We start from the raw sequence: 23,858 nt of genomic DNA on the forward strand, positions 1-23,858 counted from the left end.
AGCGAGGGGGGAAATGGGAGGTGAGAATACCATGCAGGCTTTAAGGCTATTGCTTAAAAGAGCAGTGCTAGTTTGAATTAGCAAGACACACTTCATTTGCAGTCCAGGTTTGCAACACACATGCTCTGGCTTACTCTAGGCACACTATGGGTAACAGCCACCCATCTTCAACCTTCACCAAAATGCCTTTCATTTTGTGCCTATAAATAGGTCTATTTGGTGATGTCATGGTATATGGGAATGACTTTGTGAGGCAAGGCAAAAAAGCAACTTAGCTCACAGCATGAATGTGGACAGGGCGAGAGGTTCACAAGAGACCATCCCTAATTTCTTGGGGATGTGGAGAAAGATATATTTTTAGACTTGCAAGATACTGTTAAAGAAACGTGACAATCAAGTAGAATTAGCTCATCTAGCTATGTTTCCTGTCTGATCTACCTCGCAAGGCTGAAAGGTTTCTATGCATGATGGGATGTTTGTTATCATTTTGTATGAAGGTGCTGCAGAAGCCAGTAGCCATAAGGAGGTGTCAACATGGGGGGGGGGGGCCCCTCTCTTGCACATCACTCATTCTTTGGACAAACGGATGCTGTTTCTCTATTTCTCATCAATCTAACGTAAGGAGGACTGAGGTACCACCCTACCTGCTTTAACAAATTCCAAGACTTATTATATATACAAAATACCTGAAGTACTAGAAATGCTAAGCTAGGCTGGGTTACTTAGTGAGTTACTCTTACCTGATTTCATGGAGTTTGACAGTCTCATTGATTATCACCACAAGGACAAGAGAGAGCAAACCCAGCAGCCAGGAGGCCATGGGAATGTCATCCATTTGGTAAGTCACCGGAGACTCAAGATTCACCCACAGTTTCAAGTCCAGGAAGGTCTGAACAATCTGGCCCAGCAACCTGTAATATAAGGAAACGATCCGTGAGCAACATCATTCCTGGAAGGGAGATGCTATCTTCTCTCAAATGTGGCTTCTGGCAGAAGAGAACGCATAGTAGAACATACAGAAGCAGGAAGGAAACCTTGGTGCTAAATTTTAATAAGAGCCAGTGGGATCCACCTCATATGGGGGAACCTGTGAACCTCAAGGTGCTGCTGAAGTGCAGATACCAGTGTTCTTCACCACCGGATTGGATGGCTGGAGTTGTTGAGAATGGTATTTTACAGTATCTGAAGACCCACAGGTTGCCATTCGTGACACATCCACAAAGAAACCTGCAAGATGATGGTGCAGGCCAGGAGTTCTTAACCTAGGGACTAGAGAGCCCTAAGGTGTTCATGGATAGATTCAGGAGGGTCTGTGAATTTGGATGGGATATTCCCTGACTATTAGTTAAATTTTACTTTTTCATTTAATAAAGAATGTAGACAACAAAGTAACATGTGGCCTCTAGACTGCAGAGATATGAATTTCAATAAATCTCACTACCTAAAATTATTTAAATTATTTTTGATACATATATTGAGCATATATTGACTGCTTTTGTTATAGAATCTATGTCTTTTATGTTATGCACTTAAATATATTGTTTCTGGGAATACATCTGTAGGTTTCACCAGATGTTATTGTATGGTCCATGATACAATAAGATTAAGAATTTCTGGTCTAGACCATAAAATACCTTAAAAGTGCCAAGGTTAAGGAAATGATTAGGAATCTGAAAGGAGACACAGAAAATTGGGGCATTCCAGAAACACATATCCATAAAATGACCGAAATGTGATGCTGTTTCCCAGTCAAAAATATATATATAGAATACATCAAAGAGAGTACTTAGGTGATAAAGGAGTACTGGTTAAAAACAAAACCAACTTGTTTAAAAAGGCTGACTAGATTCAGCTGCAGTTTCTAAGAATTAGGAAAAGAGACTCACACAACCACTACTGTCAGAGTCCACCAGAAGTTAGTGAAGGGGCTTTTCTTCCACAGTGGTTTGGTACGATGGACATGGGTGACTGATATAAACACTGCAAAGAAAAACCAACTTGTTTTTTATTTGCAGCTTTGCAGCAGGTAGGCCAAAATCTACCCAACCGCATATTTTATGCAGGCAAGACCATTCATTACCACAATATGAAGTAAGGACTAAAAACTGCTTACCAATGTGTAAGACAATCATTCCAGCTGTAAATTTCTGGGCTAGGAGAAGAACATTGGAGAAAGTTCCAAACCAATCTGGGGGACGTTCTGCTCCACTAGGGGGGGAAAAATGGATGGATCAATGTTAAAGGCATAAACACGCTTCCTGTAAAGGGATGGATCAGGAAGAGGCCTTATGAGTAATCTGTAGGTGACAGGGATTCTGCAATTCAAATTAGAAACCTTCTTTTATTGGATTAACTGGTCAACAACAGATGGTCATGGACATAGCATTTTAATAAGGCAATTGGTAATCAAGAACTTCCTGAAAAGAAAATGTGTTCATATATGTGTGTATGAATGAAAGTGAGTGAGTGAAGGAAAAGGCCTTGGCAAAATTATAACACCTATATATACTTTATCAACCATGATAACGATCAAAATGTGAGGAAGGTACCTTCTAGAGTAAATTATGGCATCAATAACCTCTTGAAAATGACAGATTTAAATCTGAGGTGATCTCAGAAATTCAGAAAGAGCAGAGGTGAATTAACATAACCAGTATCTAGAAGCTAAGAATTTAATTTTTTGCCCACATGCTTAGCCACACAGCCTGGAAAAAGCATCTATTCTATGACTCTTCACACTTCTATTTTTTTTTTATCTCTGTGAAAAAAATATTGTAGACTATGCCAACTTGGAACAAAATATTAAAAGACGACAAGCTAAACATTGCATATACCTACAGCACAATGCTTCCAGCTGCTACATTTGGGAACTTCAAGAGATCGCTGAAGCCTACCTTTGCAGCACAAGGGAGAAGCAGCCTGTGACATTCACGCTGAAGGCAGATGAGTTGAAGTTTGCACAGTAATCTTGCAGCAAGTAGCCAAAACAAGCCAAGCAGGAACAGATGGTGAGGCTGAACTTCAACAGGAAGCAGAAGAGGAAGTAATGCTGAGTCTACAAACATTGCCAAGAAGACCAGTGTTATGTGGGGAAGATGACTCAAACACTTTCCCTGCACTATCCGAGTTGCAATTGCAAAAGAGCCAAATTACCAGATGCACCACTATACAATTGGGTTGCTACTTAAAATAAACTGGATTGTCATACGGGCCATATGGCTGTTGTTGCTACTGACGATCTGTGGTTAGGGAAGGATAAAATTAGCCATTTCCTACTGATTTGGAGGAAATGCATTGCTGACTTCTTAGGTGGTTTTCTCAATGGTATAGAGTCCAGAATATTCAGTTACTTCTCAGTTACTGAGAAGAGCCCTTGAAAATCAACCACAGAGATTAGATGTGAACTTCTAACAAACATACTGAGAAAATTGTTACCACGGCAATAAAGTCCTCTGAAGTTAAAAAAAAAAAAAAAAAGCATTTGAAACCATCAGTATCCACAGACCGACCAGGTTCAAAAACAGTCTTTCCAAGCTTGATTCAACATCACCAGCATACTCTCCAAAACCCAGAGTTCCAAGCTAAGCCCTCACATTCTCATAGGCAGAAGCTCATGATGTTTGGTACTATGGACATTTTATGATATAGTACAGTTTAAAAGTATTGTATTGTTTGAGTCAGCAGCACAGAAATTTAATAAATAATTGGATTATTTATTAAATAATTATTTATTTATTAGATCTGTCTGATGCAAAAGAGGAAAGAAAATTTGTTTAGTCCCAGCCAGAAATCTAAGAGAATTCTCTTGCATAAGCTGGAGCTTGGTCAATAAGGCATCTATTGGAAAGGAAGGTGGGATCATTTATAAGCAACTGGCTAGAACATTAACCCTTTGTAAAGTTTTCTTGTACTCCAAGCAAATAAGACATCCAATTGAAACATTGCCTTACCTTTTTAGGAATGAAGATCAAGTTTTTCCCAGTAGCCATTGACATAATGGAACTATGAGGGGGCTTTCCCAAAAGGGACACACTTGAAAAAATAATGAGGTAATTAATGTGAAAAATAGTCTAGAACATTAGAATGCAACAAGCACATGAAGCTGTCGGACATCTTGTCAGGCTCACCCCAAGAACAACAGAGATGTCAGCCCAAGTTCAGTTCTTTATTTGCTCACACCAAAAGACAGAATCTTGCCAGGCTAAACCTTTACTATTCTCACCCCAGCAGATATTCTCTGGGAGATTCTTGCGAATGGCAATCTTAACTCTCTGTCTTTGACCCAGCGTGGGACAGTGTTGTCACTTGTTTTGCCCCCTTCCTGAGAATGGGTTCCCTCCTTCCTGGGAAACTGTAATCCACCTTCTCCTTTGTAGGCATCCTCCATCTACTTCTACATTGGAAGTAAATAAAGGTTTTTGTGATCAGGAGTCACAATTTATTTTTAAATATTATCGGTAGCTAGGGACCACGAAAATTAGATCAATAACATCATAACACAGAGGTGGGTTTCAGCAGGTTATGACCAATTCTGGAGAACCGGTAGCGGAAATTTTGAGTAGTTCGGAGAACTGGTAGTAAAAATTCTGACTGGCCCTAGCCCCATCTATTCTCTGCCTCCCAAGTCCCAGCTGATCGGGAGGAAATGGGGATTTTGCAGTATCCTTCCCCTGCCACGCCCACCAAGCCACACCACGCCCACCAAGCCACGCCCACAGAATCGGTAGTAAAAGAAATTGAAACCCACCACTGTCGTAACATTACAAACATAGTATAACCAACTTCTGTGGAAGATAGTAGCTTCAAGAGATTTGTGGTTTAAGATATTGTAACTCATTGAAAAGTTGCCACAGCTTCCCACCCCCCATCCATAATCAGCAGGAAATTATTCAACCAACGTTTACAATTTTTCCTTTGCATTTCAGTGGTGCTGTCCAGAGGACCACCAAACTGAGGCTTACAGTAGTTTTAGGTTGCCCATCCCTGGTCTACAATGACAGAGGCAATTAACAAAATCAGTTCAAATGTATCAATTTATGTTCTGCAAAGGCGTGCAATATTTGCCCACTGTGTCGTCCACTGAGAACTCCCTCATATTATAGATCTCTAGCACTGATAATGTTACCTAGTTTGGGTAATGAAATGTCTGCAAGAAAACAACTGAGCTCAGAGACCACCAAAGACCTCCTCCTTTCAACTCTGAGCTACAAATATGATCCTTTATTAGAAAATAGCTGCTATGTGGAAATTGCTCTAGTAGCCTTAATAGGGTGGCTAGAACATGAAAATCAAATCCAGCGTTCCATATCTTAACTTTGCCCTTCTTAACGTAGGAAAGGAAATCACTACCTGAAAATATGGAGGGGAGGGTTATTAGCTTACCTTAGCAATGGGTAGCAGAAGCACGAAAGCCATAATATGTCAGTGGTACTGAGAATGGGAGGCAGTTGTGCCAGGCAAGACAAGAACTACATACAACAAAGCAAAAGGCATCATCAGAAGCAAAGCTGGAAATCGAGGAATCAACAAAACATCAAGAACATCTAGAAGAAATGTATAATGAAGATCTGACTATCTCTGAGGGTTTCAAAATCGACTGATTTATTTTTAAAAGAAAAATAACTTATTTATTTTTATACAGAAATATTAGCGGCATACTGTATACCCCATAGTGACATACTGTAGCTCTGCTTGAAAAACCTCAGAATTATGCCTGTGTAAAACACTTACAGGAAAACTCACAGAGACCATGAGGAATTTAGATAGGACATCTGCTTACTGGATACACACGCATCCATTTGTTGCTGTGCTTCTTTCCCCCTAAAACGTAATTGCTAAAATCTATTACCTCCAAAGTACTCTCTACATTTCTTTCATTTCCCTAACATTTATTTTGGGGGAAAAAATTAGGAAATAACAAATTAGATTGGATTAAAGCAATCTAAGACTGAATTCTTCAGATAAATAATGTCTAGTATTGGGATCCCTGGGAGACTACATTTTTCTACCAACATGCTTTTTCTGCTTCATGAAATTGTTTAGGATAATTCACCTGAATGATGACCAGAGTCAGCTGACACTGCAGGAGAAAAAGGAAGCACTTCCGTATGCCATAGGTTGCATGACGGGCCTAAAGCGAACACATGTTTAGGATATTATTAATGTATGAGCAAACCAGCAAATCTATTACCTACATCAGAGGCTACTGTTACAATAACAGATAATATTTTTATTAGGAAGCAATTTTTCAGAGCAAATACTTTCCAAAAAGGTATGGAGGAAGGCAATTAATACAATAAATTAATCTACTTTTAATTAATCAAAATTAAACAAATCAAATGAGTTTTCACAAAAAATGCAAACCTTTCAAATGCTTTCTCAGAATTCAAAATAATTTAAAGAAATGAACCATTAAATTTCTTAATCTACCGAATAATATTCAGACATCACTTTATATTAGTAGTAAAAGGAAGCATACCAGAAATTTACCTAGATTGATTTGAAGTAGAATACTTATGTCTAATTTAACCTAGAAGCTAGAAGAGATATATTAATAAGTTATGATCATAATTAAGATGCAAGTTTGATGGATGTCACAATGGTACCTTCTACCCTCTTGAAAGAAAAGTGGGCTTACTTGCTCTATAAGTCTGATGATCCCAATTGTTTCTTCAGGACAAATAGACAAGGAGCAGGATAAGCTATTCAGCTGGCCAGAGAGCTGAAGAGGCGTGAGCTCATCAGAAATATGGGTCAGGTTTGTGCTGGTAGCATAACCAAAGGTCTCCCAGGAGCATCGAGAGGGATAGAGAGGATCCAGTGCTATGCTATATAGGTAATATGACATAAGGAAGGTTAATGCAACAGGGGAAAAGCCAGAAATAATGAAATAAAACGTGATCTAAAATAATATAATGCTGGTTGTAAACAAACAATGAAAATTGTAGATTATATGTTAGTGCTTAATCAAGATGACCATGATCGTTGACAACTAATCAGGATGTCCACACACCACTTCCAGAATCTGAGGGTATGATTTCCAGTGTAATTTCATTGAAAAAATGTGTCCCAGCTGCCACTGCCTTACACCTCAACTCTCCACTATACATTTATTTATTTAGCATATGGCATCTACAGAGGTCATGCAATCACTGATATACCAATTTAAAGCATCAGCAAATATACATATGTATAGGATGCATGGACAATACAATATAGGAGATAATGTATTAAATTAAGATAAAACCATAATAAAATCACCATACTATGGAGCCACAGAATTGCAATGGGACAGATGTTATAATTCCATACCTAAGGAATCTAAGGGGTATGAACTGTAGACTACTCCATGACAGTATATCCCCGGCAACATTCTGTCTTAACAGAGTGGCTAAAAGTCTATTTACCTGGCAACCGAACTGGATATTGCATCTCTCAGTTAAAAACTAGAGGCAGCAATTAGACTACAACAGTTCTTTTAAGAATTCACTGACAAAAGATATTGGACCCCAGATCCATATTTGGCAATTAAACATAGAAGGCTTAAGTAGAAATAAATGCAAGTACCTAAGAAGACTGGCCATAGATAATAGACTAGATGTTATAACACTACAAGAGACTAATTTGGCTGATGAGGAATAGATTAAAGCTTGAGGGAAGATCCTGGAAGACGAAATTGTAGTTGACTTAATATGTCATATCCATGGCTCGTTAATGTATCTTCTATTCATCGGTATAAAAGATGATTTGGATTTTCAGTTCAGAATCTCTTTATCTGATAACTGAATGGAAGTACATTTGCTGTTGACTTTAAGAGAAATGTAATGCCCAGCCTACAAGACCACAAAAAATGGGTTAAGTGGCTAGGAAAGGAAAAATCAATTTAGTGCTAAAACTAAACTAAAGTTTGTGATCTTACGCTGCTCTGGGAAAAGTTAGATTTGGGAGTTATGGTTGCCCACTCCTGAATCAGACCACACACACGATTGTCTTCTATTATTGGTTGCAAGGGAGAACATGCAACTTGTAGTTTCAAAGGCATGAAATGCACTCTGAGACAAAGCAAAGAAAAAAGGTAATTTTTAAGGCTCAGGAATGTTTTGCACAGACTGAGCAATGGAAAACAGCAGAGAAGTCATCCCAAAGGCAAAAAATCAGGAATGAGGTCATATATTTCTCAAAATCAGAAGATTAAATCCTGAAGGCTGCTGCTTTCTTTACCTTACCTGATATCACTCTGAAGGAAAAGGCAATTGTTGCGCAAGTTGGCAGAGCTACCCAGGCAGCAAGTGACTTCCCCATACTCCTGCATGATCTTGATCATCTCGCACATGGCTGGCAAGAGAAAAGGAAAAAATGAACTTACCCCAAGGACACCCTCTAACTTTCTTTGTTTTGACTAATTTTTATTTTTACAAATAAATACTGAAATATTATAAAGAAAAGAAAAAAGAGAAAAGAACAAATGCAGAAAAGAATAGAGTTAAAGAAAAATTTAAAAAAAGTTACAGATGAGACTTCCACCCTTCTTTACAACGGTTGCAAACAAACTCATTATCTCTCCTCCTGCACCTTACAATAATCCCTCCCGCCACTTATTCAATTTTTTTTTCAATTGTCAAATCTAGAAATCACCATTTCACTTTTTAAAAATTGCAGCAAAAAGTCTATAAAAGGTTTCCTTCCATCTTTTAAAGAAGTACGTATTGTCCTGTCTCTGATAGAAAATTCAGTTTTGCTAACAATGCCATCTCTACTATCTTCACATCCATTCCTTCATTGTGGGTATTTCTCCCTCTTTGTGCATATAATAATCTTCCTGCAGTTACCATATATAAAACCAGTCTTCCAGAAGTCTTTCTTAAACGACTATCCATAAGTCCCAATAAAGAGAGTTCTTGTTTCACCCTCTAGGTTTTTGTAGGGCCTTTCAATCTGAGCAACAAAGAATCCAGCCAGCCTGACCCTCACTTACTTTCTGGGGTGGAATCTGTAAACAGAGGAACGAGCAAAGGCACGTTGTCAATGTTCTGCAGGTGGGGTCTCACCTGGTGGATTCCCCGGGGTAGTTTGGCCTAAAATAAATGAAGCAAACAAGCAAAAGAAAGATAACTTATTAGGACCCATAGTCCTATAGTCAGATGCTCTGCGGATCCATGTAAGAAAGCCACTGTCTACTCTTATCAATTGAGATGTCCCAAACTTAGTGCAATATAATGCAGTTCTAACATCCAGTAACATAGGAACTGAAAACCAGATCAAATTGGTATCTCTTGCAAAAAGACTCAAGTGATTCAACTTATATTTCCTTCCTTCCTTCCTTCCTTCCTTCCTTCCTTCCTTCCTTCCTTCCTTCCTTCCTTCCTTTCCTTCCTTCCTCTTCCACTTTTATTATTTTTAATAAATAACTCAAGGTGGTGAGCACATCTAATATTCCTTCCTCCTCCTATTTTCCCCACAACAATAACCCTGTGAGATGAGTTGGGCGGAGAGTGTGTGACTGGCCCAAGGTCACCCATCCGGGTTTCATGGCTAAGGCAGGACTAGAACTCACAGTTTCCCAGTTTCTAGCCTGGTGCTTTAACCACTAGACCAAATTGGGTCTTAATAAATATTTGGTACATTAATGAGGTTCCTTGCTAATAACGTATTTAATGAATGAGGTTTTTTGAGTCTTTGCTAATAAAATATTTTCTTTACATAAATTACGAAGTTCTAGATCCATTTTTCCTAGATTCTGGCCTTGTCAACCCTTTGACGTAATCCAAACAGGAAACCAAATACTAATACTACTGAATACTTACTATAACAGTAAGATTATAGTAAAAGGCTCTTGCAAGTCTGAAAGGATTTATCTCCTTCCTGCTTTTACTTTCCATAGACCGAGGGAGGGCCCCTTCTGAGATGCTTACTCTACCCCCATTCATGAGGACTTCACAGAAAATAATTACTGGAAATAATGAGAATTTACTGTAGATATATTCATGTGTATATGTGAATAACTGAAATTAATTTTCAAGACTGAGATAGCTAATTATTTTTCTCTAAGCCACTGAAATAACTTTTATTCTCCTTTTTCAAGACATAATTTTCAGGAGGGAAAAAAACCACCTCCTTTGCTGCAGTCTCTGGAAATCCTCCAAAAGTACAATGATGTTGCACTGTAATTTCTAATGTGACAAAAAGGAATATGAGATATCATTAACTATATTGTTAAATACAGAAGGAGCCACTGTATTAATTGCACTGGATTAAAATTTAATTAAGTCAGTCCAATATAGCTTTTTGTCTTTGCCCTGCCTCCTTTGTCTTGACTCTACATTCAGAATTCTTAGTGCCAAAAAACTTGCACAGCTACATTCTGCAGCCAGTAGGCATCCCTTCCTTGTATCAGATGATTATATCCTTTGAACTGCACTGGTACACCTGGGTTTCTGCTATTAGGATAGTCTATAAATGGTGTCATAATGAACTCTAATCTCCCATTACATATGCTAATACATCCATGAGAATTTGAGGAAGCAAACTGTTAGATTAGGTAATGTGCAAATAAATATACATATCACTTTAAGTCAAGCTAAATTAAGCAGAGCTTTCTTCTCGATACCTTCCCACCTTCCTCCCTACTTATTAAGCATGAGATTATGCAAGCATCCAAAGCTGCAACTGCTGAGTTGCAATTGCTGAGAATCTATTCTGGCCAGGAAGGAAATGTCAACCGTACCCTGTTACAGTCCTCCAGGAAACTGGGGATGTCACTGTCTGTTGGCTGGAAGCTAATGAGATCCGAGTGGCCTTCCTCCTCCATCAACAGAATCCCCTCCGCATCTTCTCGGGAGACTGAGGACAGAGAAGACAACAATGTGAAAATAGAAGACTGCTATAGCAGCTCTTCATGAATCTCTAATGCCGGGCATTCCCTCCCCAACATTTCCCCACAAGGCACTGTGACAGCCCAGAAGTGCAAATTCTGATTTTCTGTGTTACATCAGCTGACAAATCCCACTCAACATTCCTAAAATAAAAGGTGTCTTAAATAACTCATCTTAGTCAGTGTCAAAAGCATGATATCATATTCAGCCAAGTTTTAACTACATTTAATGGTTGCTAAAGGAGTATATCAAGTAGAAAAGCTTAAAAGTACTGATGCTTCCAGATGGATGGTTGGTGTAGCACCCTATAGTGAAAAGACAGGTAGCTGTATAAGGAATGTTTGCTTTATATCTGTATTTTGGATGGGATCTATGGACTTGGGTGAGAGATGGCAAGTTTGGGAGGAGTGCTGGTTCAACAAGGGGGAAGTAGCAGGCAGTAATATCTCAGTGATGATGGGCAGAGGAAGATATAGTAGAAGACAGAGGCCACATTATTCTCGGGAAGGTGAGAGTCTGGATCGTGAACAACAGACTTCAACTGAACTCTGTGGCTTTGGGGTTTGGGTCCCTCTGGTTCTAGGATTACATCGTCTTTGGTACTGGATGGCGTTGCACTGCCCAAAACAGACACTATGCAGGATCTGGGAGTCTTCTAGTTGTTTTCTAGGAGGACCTTTGCACAACTTTGTATTGGGCTCCAGTTGCACCTGTTCCTGGATCAAAGGGCCTACTCATGGTTACTCATGCTCTGGTCACTTCCCAATTGGACTATTGCAATATGCTCTACATGGGGATGCCTTTGAAAATTATCCAGAAACTTCAGCTAGTGCAAAAGGTGCAAGCAGTTATGTGTGTTTCTGTTACAGGGCACATTACACCTGTGCTGTGTGAGCTGCTGTCAACCCTCAAGCTGGATGAAGCCATCTTGGAGCTTCAGTGCTGCCACACTGGAGCGAGGGATAGGGAGGGAGGATTAGAGATAGCTGGGGTTGTGTAGTCAAAATAAAATGCTTTCTCTTGGGAACCAAGGATGTTCTCACACCTGGCCGGAGGAAGGAAGAACTGATGTCACCAGACCAGCGGACACTACTTTGATTGGGCCATGTGACTGATTGTTTGGGGTTGAAGAAAAACTTTCATTTTTAGTTAGGTGAAAACCAAGGGGTCCCTCAGAGTTGGTTTTCACTAGATATGTGCCAATATGATATTTCCAATAAAGGTATTCTTTGAGGAATCCACCTGCCTCCGAGTTTTTGCTTGCGATGGATCTATTACTTGGAACCCTGACAACTGCATTGTTACCAGTTTATTTATAGATCCAATTCAAGCTGCTGATGTTGACTTTTAAAGCCCCACATTGCATAGGATCAAGTCATCTGAGGGACTGCCTTTTCCCGATTTCACAGACTTGTCCCCTTGGATCCAACAGAATGGGTATATTCCAGGTCCCATCATCTAGGGAGCTACATTTGGCTACTCTAGGCAGTGGGGTTTTTTTTCTGCTGTGGTACCCACATAGTGGAATATTAACCCAGATAACTGAGATCCAACATACAATGAAGAGCAAATCTGACAAAATGTTGGCCACAGTCTTTAATAAAGATTATACTGTGGCAATAAGAACAGAAAGACACAACTGTATTTCTGCACTTATTGCATCCATGGCTTGCCATCTAGTGGCCCTGTTTAAGATGACTTGGTCCCTCCAAGGGACGGATGGGTCAAAAGAAAGACCACTGTGAGAACCTTTGAGGAATTTGTCAGATAAAAGTACCATAATCACTCTGAGCTAAATTCCAGCTACACAGGTGATAGCAATAGCACTTAAGACTTATATACAGTTTCAAGTGCTTTTACAGGCCTCAGCTAACACAGGTGATGCTAATTTGCCATAAGCATGATCTAGTGTAGTTGTCTGGGAATAGCTTGAGCCTTTTGGTCCCAAGGAAGGGAACTGGATTCTCAAAGGTGAGAATGTGGTGACTTACTCATGGATTCATATCCCCCCGTTAGTCAAGGCCTCCCAAGAGATAAATGTGGCTAGGTCCAAGCGGTGAATGCAACCTTCTTTGAGGGGCCATTCTGTCTGTGCGTAAGAAGGAGATGCCCCCCTGACTCCTCAAGAAGCCTTCATTGGATCCAACAGTTCTGCTCAATTTTTGATCTGTCTCTAACTTTCCTTCTTGGGAAAGGTTGTTGAGAAAGTGTTTGGGCTGCAGCTTCTGATTACCTGGATCTCTTCCAGTCAGCTTTCAGATTTTGGCACAATCCCATAATGGTATTGACTATACTTACAGAGGATGGCGAAGGTGAAGATTGCTTTCTAGATCCAAAGATTTTCCATCCTTGGTTCTGAATGAATTGTGCTGCCCCAGACAAGTTTGAGGGCATTCCTACACTCATGACTTCTATTTGAAGATATGTGGCAGCCATGACTCAAATCCATTTTGTGTACCGTTCCAGGAACTGGAGGCCCTATCAATAGTCACTCCTACCTATTCATATTTTTTTTTGCCTTGATTACTGCAATATGCGCTACACAGAGCTGTCTTTGGATCTTCTAGAAGCTACAGCTAATTCAGAAAGCACCAGGGGAGACTTCCGGTTTCCTTGTCTTCGGCGACGGCGGCGCTCTTTGAAGCTCCGCCAGCCCCGCCGCCTGTAGAGCCGCTTCGAGACGAAGAAGCGGCTCGAAAACTTCTAAATCCACAGGATTGAAGAAGGAGAGATCGCAGGGCACAGGTTGAGCCCCTGTAACCCCCCAGGGAAGTTTCTGGGGAGAGAACAGGCGTGGCTCCCTCCCAACCTGCTGAAACTCCGGGCGACGTGGGACGATTCTGCTTTTGCAGAACAAGCCGGCTGCAGGAAACTTAAAGCGAAAGAACCAGCTTTAATAAACAGCGAAACTACTGAATCCTGAAATTTGGAAACGCAAGTATTAGCACTTTGTTGACTTTTCAATTTGAGAAAATGCGAGTGAGTGAAAGTGCTTTGAAAAAACATGGCGCCTAGCCTCAGAGTTAACGAGCCGGCGAGTGTGGATTGGTGAAGTTACTTTGCTTTGTTACAAAGTTTCCTAGTTGCTACAAAGTTGCCTTGCTTGTTATAAGAGAAACAACTGGGAAATTTTTCCCTTTTCAATATTGGACTTTGCTTTATTTTAACCCTTATTTGATCAAATCTGGGGGACTTTTTTAGAAGTCTTTGTGCAGGAGGGAAAGGAAAAGGAACTTCCCTCTTTAGAAAAACTAGATCACGAGCCAGGATGGCTTCAAAGAAGCAGGAAGGGAAGGCATTAGGGGGGGGATCCCCCACACACAAACATGAAACGCAACTTCCCCCTGCTCAACAGCTACAAACTCAGAAAAAAGAATTTGATGTGGGAGATTTAAAAGAATTTATTTCTAAAACTTTGGATGATAAATTTCAAAAATCTCAACAGGAGATAGATGATAAACTTCAAAAATCACATCAGGAATTTATGCAGGAAATTAATGAAGTTAAAGACATGGTGAAACAGAATCAAAATAAGGTGACCAAAAAAATATCAGAAGTGGCGTCTGGCCTGGCAGAATTTATTGGGAAAGTTGATTTTAAAGTTGAAGAATTTAAATCAGAAGTTAATGTTAAGATGAAAGACAATGATTATAAAACTGATGAAGTTGACAATAAAATGCAGAGAATTGAAGATGAGATTGTTATGATACAATTCCGGGCGATGGAATTCGCCATACGGCTTCGGGGAATTCGAGAGGAGGAGAGACAGGATTTGAGACAAGTTTGCTCTGAAGCCTTGGCTAAGATTTTACAAGCTAATCCTGATTTGGTATTTCATAAAATAGATAAAATTTACAGAGTGAACTCTTGGGTGGCCAGACAAAGACAACTGCCCAGAGATGTGGTCATATACTTTACTGACAGAGAAATTAGAAATGATATCCTGCAAAAATCTTTTCATACTTCTGTACAAGTGGGGGGTTCACGACTTGAAATTTTTAAAGAATTACCTCCTAAAATGTTGAAAGCTAGAAAAGAATTTGGTTTTCTTGTTAAGGAATTGAAAAATTTACAGATACCCTTCCGGTGGGACGCACCAGCTGGGATAATTTTTAGATATAAGGGAGAAGGATATCGGTTGAATACCGTGGAGAAGGCACAACACTTTTACAGTACTATTCTTAAGGAAAGAACACCATCTCCACGTACATCTACAGTTTTGGAGATTAAGGAGAGTGAAGAGAGGCAATTGAAAGAACAGTCTAAGCAGGAATTAGAAATAGTGCAAGGTGCAGAAGGAGGTTTTCTGAGTGAGCCCTTGTTGGATTCTTCTCCAATTTTGGATTTGATTCAGTTGACTGAAGTTAAAGATCAACGTATAATTAGAGCTCAATCCAAGCTACTTAAACAAAAGCAACAACAACAACAGGAAAGACAAGACAAGAAGGCAGTTAAGAGTACCGTACAAGAGAGTGGCGCTATGGGAGGAGCGAGATCGAAGCTCTCGGATGAACTTCAAATATTTTGCTCTGCGCTCCAGAAAGAGGCTGATGACCTTTAAGTGTCTATCTTGGAATGTTAATGGGTTGAATTCAGCACAGAAAAGGAAGAAATTATTTACATATTTGAAACAATTTAATAATGATATAATATGTTTACAAGAAACGCATATCACAACTCAAGATCAAAAATATTTGATAAACCCAAAACTAGGAGCACATTATATATCTTCAACTTCGCAGAAAAAGAATGGTGTGGTTATTTATGTAAATAAAAAATTAACAGCGAAAGTTATAGAAGCAGATCAAGATGGTAGGTTTGTAGCAATTGAATTGCTCACAGCAAATGGCCAAATTCTTTTGATTGGAATTTATGCTCCCAACCAACAACAGGACTATTTTTATAAGATGTTACATACTAAAATATTGCAATGGGACTATAGATCTATTTTAATTATGGGAGACTGGAATGGAGTAATTGATTCTAAACTAGATAAAAAGAGCTTGGCAAAGTCTAGAATTAGACTACCACAGACTTTTTTTGATATGAAAGAAGATATGGAACTAAAAGATGTTTGGAGAATACATAATCCAAATGAATTGGATTACACTTTCTTTTCTGATAGACATAGATCCTTTTCTAGGATTGATTTTATCCTGTTGTCAAATGATCTACTTGTTAAGACAAAAAGAACAAAGATTTTTCCAAGAACTTTGACTGACCATAGCCCTGTATGGATAGAAATTGAGATGGATAAGGTTGAGAGACGTTCTTGGAGATTAAATGAGAACTTGTTTAGATATGAAAAAAATACAATAGAACTTAAAAAGCATTTGAAAGAATTTTTTGAAATAAATTTGAATAAAGGTACCCCAATTGAAATTGTTTGGGACGCAAGTAAAGCTTATATGAGAGGGGTACTTATCTATATGAATTCTAAACATAGACTGCTCCGACAAAAGAAAAGATCTGAGTTGGAAATGGAAATAAAGAATAAAGAACAGTTACTTATTAAAAACCCAACAGATGAAAGAATACAAAGTGCTATAAAACTTTTGAAAGACCAATTTCAAATGCTTATGGCGGAACAAGTTGCAACAAGCCTACAATACGCGAAGCATAACACATTTTGCAACGCTAATAAACCGGGCAGATGGTTGGCTTACACATTGAGGAAAAAACAAAGTGCACGGATTATCGATAGTATTGATATTGGAGGGAAAGAAATCTTTCAACAAAAATTAATTAAAGAAGCTTTTGTGGACTATTATACTAAACTATATGCCAAAGAAGAGGTGCAGAATGGACTTATAGAAAAATATTTAAATGATAAGAGAGTTACAAAAATTACTGATCAACAAAAGGAAAGAATGAATTATCCTATAACAGAGGAGGAGATAACAGCAGCAATTAAACAGCTAAAAACAGCCAAAGCTCCTGGCACGGATGGTTTGACTGCAGTGTATTACAAAACTTTACAAGCTGAAATGGTGGGACAACTTAGAGATTTATTTTGCAATATTCAACAAGGGGGTAAAATACCCCCATCTTGGACAACTGCTTATATATCTTTGATACCAAAAGAACAAGTTGGTCCTAAAAAACCAGAGAATTATAGACCAATATCTCTTTTGAACACAGACTATAAAATTTATGCGAAGGTATTAGCCAACAGGTTGATGCCAGTAATCCAAAAGGTGATTCATGAGGACCAAGCGGGATTTATTGAGGGCAGATATATGAAGGACAATGTAAGGCAAGTAATAGACTTATTGGAATATCTTGATAAGAATAAACAGATTCCTGCAGTGCTGGTTTTTTTGGATGCAGAGAAGGCCTTTGATAGAGTGGATTGGAATTTTCTACTAAAGACTTTAAAAAAGATGGGCTTTGGGGACCAATTTATACAGGCGATCTCAGCAATTTATCAAGAGCAAAAAGCACAGATTATTATTAATGGAAGTTTGACGACAGAGTTTAAAATTGAAAAAGGAACAAGACAGGGATGTCCGTTGTCCCCACTTTTATTTATTTTAACATTGGAAGTCTTGCTAAATACAATACGGGACTCTAAAATTTTGAAAGGCATAATGATAAGGCAAGAGGATTATAGAATAAAGGCATTTGCAGATGATCTGGTTGTTACCCTATCACAACCAATGGAATCAACAATCCTGATGAACGACATTATACAAGACTATGGTAGAGTTTCAGGTTTTAGACTGAATTCAAAAAAGACTAAAATGATAGTTAAAAATATGACACAAGATCGTAAACATGAGCTTGAAAGGAGGGCAGGTTTTGAAATTGTACCTAAGGTAAAATATCTTGGAGTTCAGGTTGCAGAATCAAACATGAAATTGTTTCAAAATAATTATGAGGTGTTGTGGCGAGAGGTCCAGAAAGACATGGAGACTTGGAAAAAGCTGCAACTGTCTTTACTTGGAAGAATAGCAGCAGTTAAGATGAACATTTTGCCAAGATTTCTGTTTTTGTTTCAAATGATTCCGGTGCTTAAAAGTGATAAACAACTGAAAGTTTGGCAGTCGGGTGTGAATAAGTTTGTCTGGAACGAGAAGAAGCCGAGAGTGAAATTGAAAATTATGCAAGATGTTCCAGAAAGAGGAGGCCTTAAACTCCCAAACCTACAGTTATATTATGATGCAGCAGCTTTAACTTTAACAAGTGATTGGTTTGGAAGTAAAAAGACTGGAATACTGAATGCAGAAAGTTTTGATCTTGAATTTGGATGGCATGCTTATTTATTTTATGACGACAAAGTAGATAAAGTATTTAAAAGTCATATACTTAGAGACTCTTTGATGAGAGTTTGGAAGAAGCACCGACTCAAATGGGATTACAAAATACCGTTATGGCTGGATCTTGGTCATACTATGTGGAATACAAATATAATGTCACTCGGGGGGTTTTTATATAAAGAGGTTCTTTTCACAGATGCGGGCAGATGGCAGTTGAAGACACTACAGATACTGTTGGATGAAGGAATTAATTTAACTTGGCTACAATATAATCAACTACAATTGAGATGGAAAGAGGACCAAAAAACTGGTATTATGTTGCATGAGGAAGAATTGGTTAGACATATAAGAGAGAAAGGTCCAATGCATATTAAAAGGCTTTATAATGTTTTGCTAGAAAGGGATTCAGAAACTGAATTAGTTAAAGATTGTATGATTAAGTGGGCACAAAATTTTGAAGAACCAGTGATGTTGGAAACATGGGAAAAAATTTGGGTTCAGAATGTTAAATTTACACAGTCGCAGAACCTGAGGGAAAATTTTTATAAAATGTTTTATAGATGGCATTTAGATCCTAAAAAGTTGTCATGTATGTACCCTAATGTTCAGCCAAAATGTTGGAGATGCGAATGTTTGGATGCTACGTATTATCATGTTTGGTGGACCTGTAGGAAAGTTAAGGCTTTTTGGATAAAAATATGGTGGGTCATGCAGAATGTTTTGAAGAAAAAAATTCAATTCTCTCCACAACTGTTTTTATTGGGTATAGTTAAGGGTTTTACACGGGGTGAAATAAAACTAATATTGCATATGATAACAGCAGCAAGATTGTTGATAGGTAAATATTGGAAGAATGAAGCTTTGCCTACTATCGAGGAATGGACTTTGAAGATGGCTAGTTTTGCAGAGATGGCGAAGATTTCAGCATATTTAAAGGATTGTTCACAAGAGACTTATGAATGGGAATGGAAAAGGTGGATAGAATATGTTCAGAACAAATATCAAACTAGAAAGTATCAAATAGCTTTTATTTGAAAATAATGTATTAGAAATATCTTAATGTAAAGAGACAAAGAGGAAAAATTATATAAGGGGAGGGATGGGTTCAAGTTTATATATCAGTGTTATTAGTTATGAGTACATAATAAGGAAGTCTGGGGGGGGAGGGTTAGGGAGGGTTAGGGAGGATGGGAAGTTTGGGGAGGGAGGTGGGGGGGTGAAAAAAAAAGGGGTGAAAATGTAATTGTAAAACTTTTGCAATAAAAAAAAAAAAAAAGAAAGCACCAGGGGAGGTTAATTATGAATGCACCTTTGGCAACCACTGTAAAACACCTGGGAAATTCCCATTCCCAATTATACTAAAGCTAGGGTTTTAGGGTTAGGGTTAGGGTTAGGTTAGATCTCCTTGAAGTCCTAGTCAAGAATTGATCTCAGGAATAGATTCTTAGAGGTTCTCCAAGGAAAGGGACAGTTATAGCTTTTTGTTCAGATTTGTTCTTGGACCACATAAAATACATGTGAAACTCCCATTGCCAATTAAAGGAAACTAGGATTGGTCTTAGTCTTAGGGTTAGGTCTCCTTGTTGTCAGGGCCAAAAACTCAGTATGACCATGACATTACTACTTTGTGAGGTGCATTGGTTAACAGTAGGCTTCCAGGTAGAATTCAAGGTTATTGTCCCAAAGATGCTTTTCCAAAAGACAACTGGACTTCCTTGGTTTTTTTTCTTCTTTGAAAACATTGTGCTTCTCACCCAAGAAGTTTCTTCAGTTCTTCTTGCCTTTTGGAAAAGCATCTTGGGGACAATCATGATCTGGATGATTGAGGACCTCGTAGACAATTCAAGATTATTACTTCTAAATTTCTTCAAGGCCCACATAGATGGTACTTGTGATTAAACAGTGGGGGCCTCTAATCCACTTGACTTGTCTTTTCAGTCCTTAGATATTTGTACAGTATTGAGGAATTAAGAAAGGTAAAGTGGGGCTGTTCCATACAACAACATTCGGTCCTGCTTCAGCAAGAGCACATTAGAAATTGCTTCAACAAATCAAACACCTTTGTCGTAGCCAATGTTCTGCTCATGCTCTGCAAACCCTGCCAAGCTATTTTCACTCACCTTGAGGAAGGTCCTCATGCAAGGAGCCTGCATGACTGGGACTGGAGGGAGGGATTTCAGAACCAGGCACATCTCCATTGGGAGTTAGAGATATATGGCAATTCCAGCCAGTCTCAAGACCCATCTTCTCAGCAAACACCTGTGAAAAATGATTTATTCATTAAATGTATATGCTGTCCAAAAATGGAAGGGAAGAGAGAAAATGAAATCAAAGCAGTGATTTGGGCCTACAATCCAGATTCAATTTCAAGATCACATAGTACAAGATATTCAAGTGTTTATTTTGATCAAAACCTTTCTGGTTATTTTGATTTAAAAGTCATCAATGGTACATTAAAAACTATGATATTCTAAAAAATGTATACACATTTCCAAATGTTGTTTGGCTCTACTAGCAGGAGAACTATTTTTGGGGCAGAATGAGTATATTCCCATTTTGGACGCACAAGCCAATCTAGATTTACTATGTCAATTTTACTATTATAGTAATATATATTAAAATAAGTCTAATGAGTATTTACTGAGATGCTTCCTTAATATACATCTGCCCAATAAAAACATACTTTGGGAAAAATTTATCATGATCACAAACCGAACATTCCATTACTTAATTATTAATTAGGGTATTTGTAGGAAAAAGAAGAGGGAGAAGAAAGTATTACAAATTAAAAGGGATTAGCTACCACGAAATCCATAAATGCTAAAACACAATAAACATATCAAAAGAAGTAGAAAATGTTAACATTAGTTCAGAATCAATCACAGGATGAACAGGACCACTGTGTCCTCGACATGGCTGCTACAGGAACAATGCATGCTAAAAATGATGCAAAGGAATAGCTTACCTTACTTTTCAGCTCATCTTCCAGGGAGAAATAGACAAAACGAATGCAAGCGTTGACTAGTCCTTCAATGAGGCGGACGACATCTGATCGGGCCTGATACTGGGAGGAGACCATGCCCATGAAGATCTGGCCACTCAAAGCCTGGATACAGTCCTCCTTCTCCATCACTTCCCCAATCCCTTCTTTGGGCATGCGAACAAGAGCAAATGCACAGAAGCAGATACGCCATGGAGACATAGGCAGCCAAGGTGGAATGCAGAGACAGGGACAGACATCCACCAGGGAACATGCAGGACACCCATTTAAAGGATCAAGAAGGAAGTATGATCAGTCATGGCCAAAAGACCCCAGAGCAACACATACACATATATGCAGTGAAAGAGGGAAAGAGAAAGGAAGACAAAAAAATGCTCATCAGTTATAAAAAAACAATCAGTGATTGAAAAGGTATGTGCAAAGCTATCAAGAGAACATCCAAATTCCAGAACATTTTAAAAAGCTAGGGGGAAGGTTTGGATGACCAATATCTTCTTAGCAAACATCCACATCAGTGGTGGGTTGCTCCCAGTTCAGTCTGGTTCTACAGAACCGGTAGTAAAACCGGTGGGAGGCTCCGCCCACCCGCCACGACATCATCATGGGTGATATGCGCATGGGCACTCCTGTTGCGAACCGGTAGTAAAGGTAAGTAGAAACACACACACACACACACACACACACACACACACACACGATCCACATCAACAGAAAGTAAGGAAATTGACTTGGAAGAGGCCACTGTTGTTCCACTTCTCCTGCCTTGTGCTAACTGGGATGTCTAAATTAGTTCTTTACACTCAGCTAAAAGAAGATCCTGGAGGAACTTGCCAAGCTAAAGCAGCAAGGCTGATGCTGGATCAAATTAAGCTTTTTTCCAATGACAGGGCAAGCTTGTCCAAACATCAAGTTTTTTTCCTCTCTCAGCACTTTTTCTTTTTATATATATATTTTTCTTAGTCTGTATTAGCTTTTATCTTTTTTTTTTTTAATTTCAATAAAAATATTATTAAAAAAGCAAACACCAAGAGTTTAGGTAAGCAGAATTCTTTCACAACTGCCAGATCAGATGGTGAGCAGGAAAGGACCTTGAACCATGAGAAGAAAAATGAATCCAAGGGTAATGAGATCTTTGTGCAATTACAGTGCCTTCTATAAGAAATAAACTTTATTTAAACAGAGAATTCTCAATGAGACAATATATTTTGCAACACAAGCAATTTTGCATTCACTATAACAGCACCTTGACTGGCATTTTGTAAAATAACACTGTAATTGAAGGTGACAATCATCTGACCCTGCATTTTTAAATTTCATTATATCTCCCCCCCCCAAAAAAAAAATACTATTTTCCTCCCTGCAACATCTTTTAAAAGCTACAGTGAATCTAGATCAGCTTCTGTTTCTGCAGCAAATCTCCACTACAGTGGCAAAACACGTACCATCTGAGCTCCAGCTATTTCGGCGGCTGCTCTGCTTGATAGGTATGGTCCCTGGAAGATCACAAGAGGTGAAGATGGCATTTTGCCCAGGGACCTGCACCAGTTCTATGCATTTGCCGTTCAGGAGAGAAGACAAGGCACAGTGCATGGGCTTGTAGGAGAAGGCAGAACAATAACCTGAAAGGCAGGCACGCTGGTAGAAATCCAGCACTTTCTTCCTGAGAAAACAGAAGACAAAAGCTATTAGAAACAATTTCACCCTAAATTACTTGTTGTTGTTGTTAGTTGTTGCATAAGAAACTCTTGTGTTAATATGAGCAATGGCTGAAATACTGAATTTCCTTGAAAAATATTATTTCAGACTCATCCTTTCAATAGTTCTGGAGGGGTCCAGGGATATTAAAACAGCCTAGTGAAGAATGAAAATACAGGGAGGCTGTCAGGCTGCTGGAAGGGAGGAGGAGGAGGAGGAGGAGGAGGAGGAGGAGGAGGAGGAGGAGGAGGAGGAGGAGGAGGAGGAGGAGGAGGAGGAGGAGGAGGAGGAGAAGAGGAGGAGGAGGAGGAGGAGGAGGAGGAGGAGGAGGAGGAGGAGGAGGAGGAGGAGGAGGAGGAGGAGGAGTTGTTATCATCATCATGCAATTTTTTTTGTTGCTGGCCTTCTATATATGGACATTTGGGTTTTTAAAGTTGCAGCCTGAAATACTAGAAAAAGGCTGTAAAATCAACTTGGCTCCAGACAGGCAGGTCACAATAAGGGAGACTTGACAAGACAATTCATCCTCTACTGATGAGTGTGGACTGACAAGCTGCAAAAAATGCAGAGCCAGGCAGCATATAAAATTCAAAGGCGTCTGAGGCAGCCCTCTCCCCCTCCCTAACATTAGGGCTTTTCTTTACATGCATAACAAGTCATAGTTACTACAATATTGCTGACACATTTTTGATAAAACAAAAGTATACATTTCTGTTTCCCCTTTGGAACATTTCCACCACCACCACCACTTTTGGGCCCACCACTCTTCTCGCTTTTGAAAAATGTCTAAAGACCAGGCTCTGACATCTTGCTTGGGGCTCACAGAGGAGATGCAGCTGTGGGGCTGGTTAGTGCCCTGAAAGCCCTCCTCCTACCTTTGAATGAATGTTTTAATATAGTAATAGCATTTAAGCTTATATACTGCCCCATAGCCCTTTACAGCACTCTCTGGGCAGTTTCCAATGTTGAAGCATTGTTTGCATATTGCTCCCAACAATCTGGGTCCTCATTTTACTGACCTCGTAAGGATGG

At 39.0% G+C, this 23,858-nt stretch overlaps 1 protein-coding gene across 2 annotated transcripts in view; it reads right to left on the minus strand.

Moving 5' to 3' along the window:
* TMEM94 (transmembrane protein 94) overlaps positions 1 to 23,858 on the minus strand; it is a 79,459-nt gene that overhangs the window by 3,494 nt on the left and 52,107 nt on the right. For both annotated transcript variants that reach the window (XM_070937570.1, XM_070937569.1), the window contains 14 exons: positions 22,574 to 22,791; positions 21,096 to 21,277; positions 20,251 to 20,389; positions 10,724 to 10,839; positions 8,975 to 9,074; positions 8,226 to 8,334; positions 6,638 to 6,827; positions 6,053 to 6,130; positions 5,383 to 5,468; positions 3,951 to 4,032; positions 2,895 to 3,055; positions 2,114 to 2,208; positions 1,887 to 1,980; positions 741 to 911 (listed from right to left, as the gene is read on the minus strand). In XM_070937570.1, the coding sequence (XP_070793671.1) occupies positions 741 to 911; positions 1,887 to 1,980; positions 2,114 to 2,208; positions 2,895 to 3,055; positions 3,951 to 4,032; positions 5,383 to 5,468; positions 6,053 to 6,130; positions 6,638 to 6,827; positions 8,226 to 8,334; positions 8,975 to 9,074; positions 10,724 to 10,839; positions 20,251 to 20,389; positions 21,096 to 21,277; positions 22,574 to 22,791 (1,821 nt within the window). The remainder of the gene's footprint in view (positions 1 to 740; positions 912 to 1,886; positions 1,981 to 2,113; positions 2,209 to 2,894; positions 3,056 to 3,950; positions 4,033 to 5,382; positions 5,469 to 6,052; positions 6,131 to 6,637; positions 6,828 to 8,225; positions 8,335 to 8,974; positions 9,075 to 10,723; positions 10,840 to 20,250; positions 20,390 to 21,095; positions 21,278 to 22,573; positions 22,792 to 23,858) is intronic.

Source organism: Pituophis catenifer, unplaced genomic scaffold (genome assembly GCF_029215685.1).
Source record: "Pituophis catenifer annectens isolate HBS135680 unplaced genomic scaffold, rPitCat1.0.hap2 SCAF_2, whole genome shotgun sequence".
Classification (NCBI taxonomy): domain Eukaryota; kingdom Metazoa; phylum Chordata; class Lepidosauria; order Squamata; family Colubridae; genus Pituophis; species Pituophis catenifer.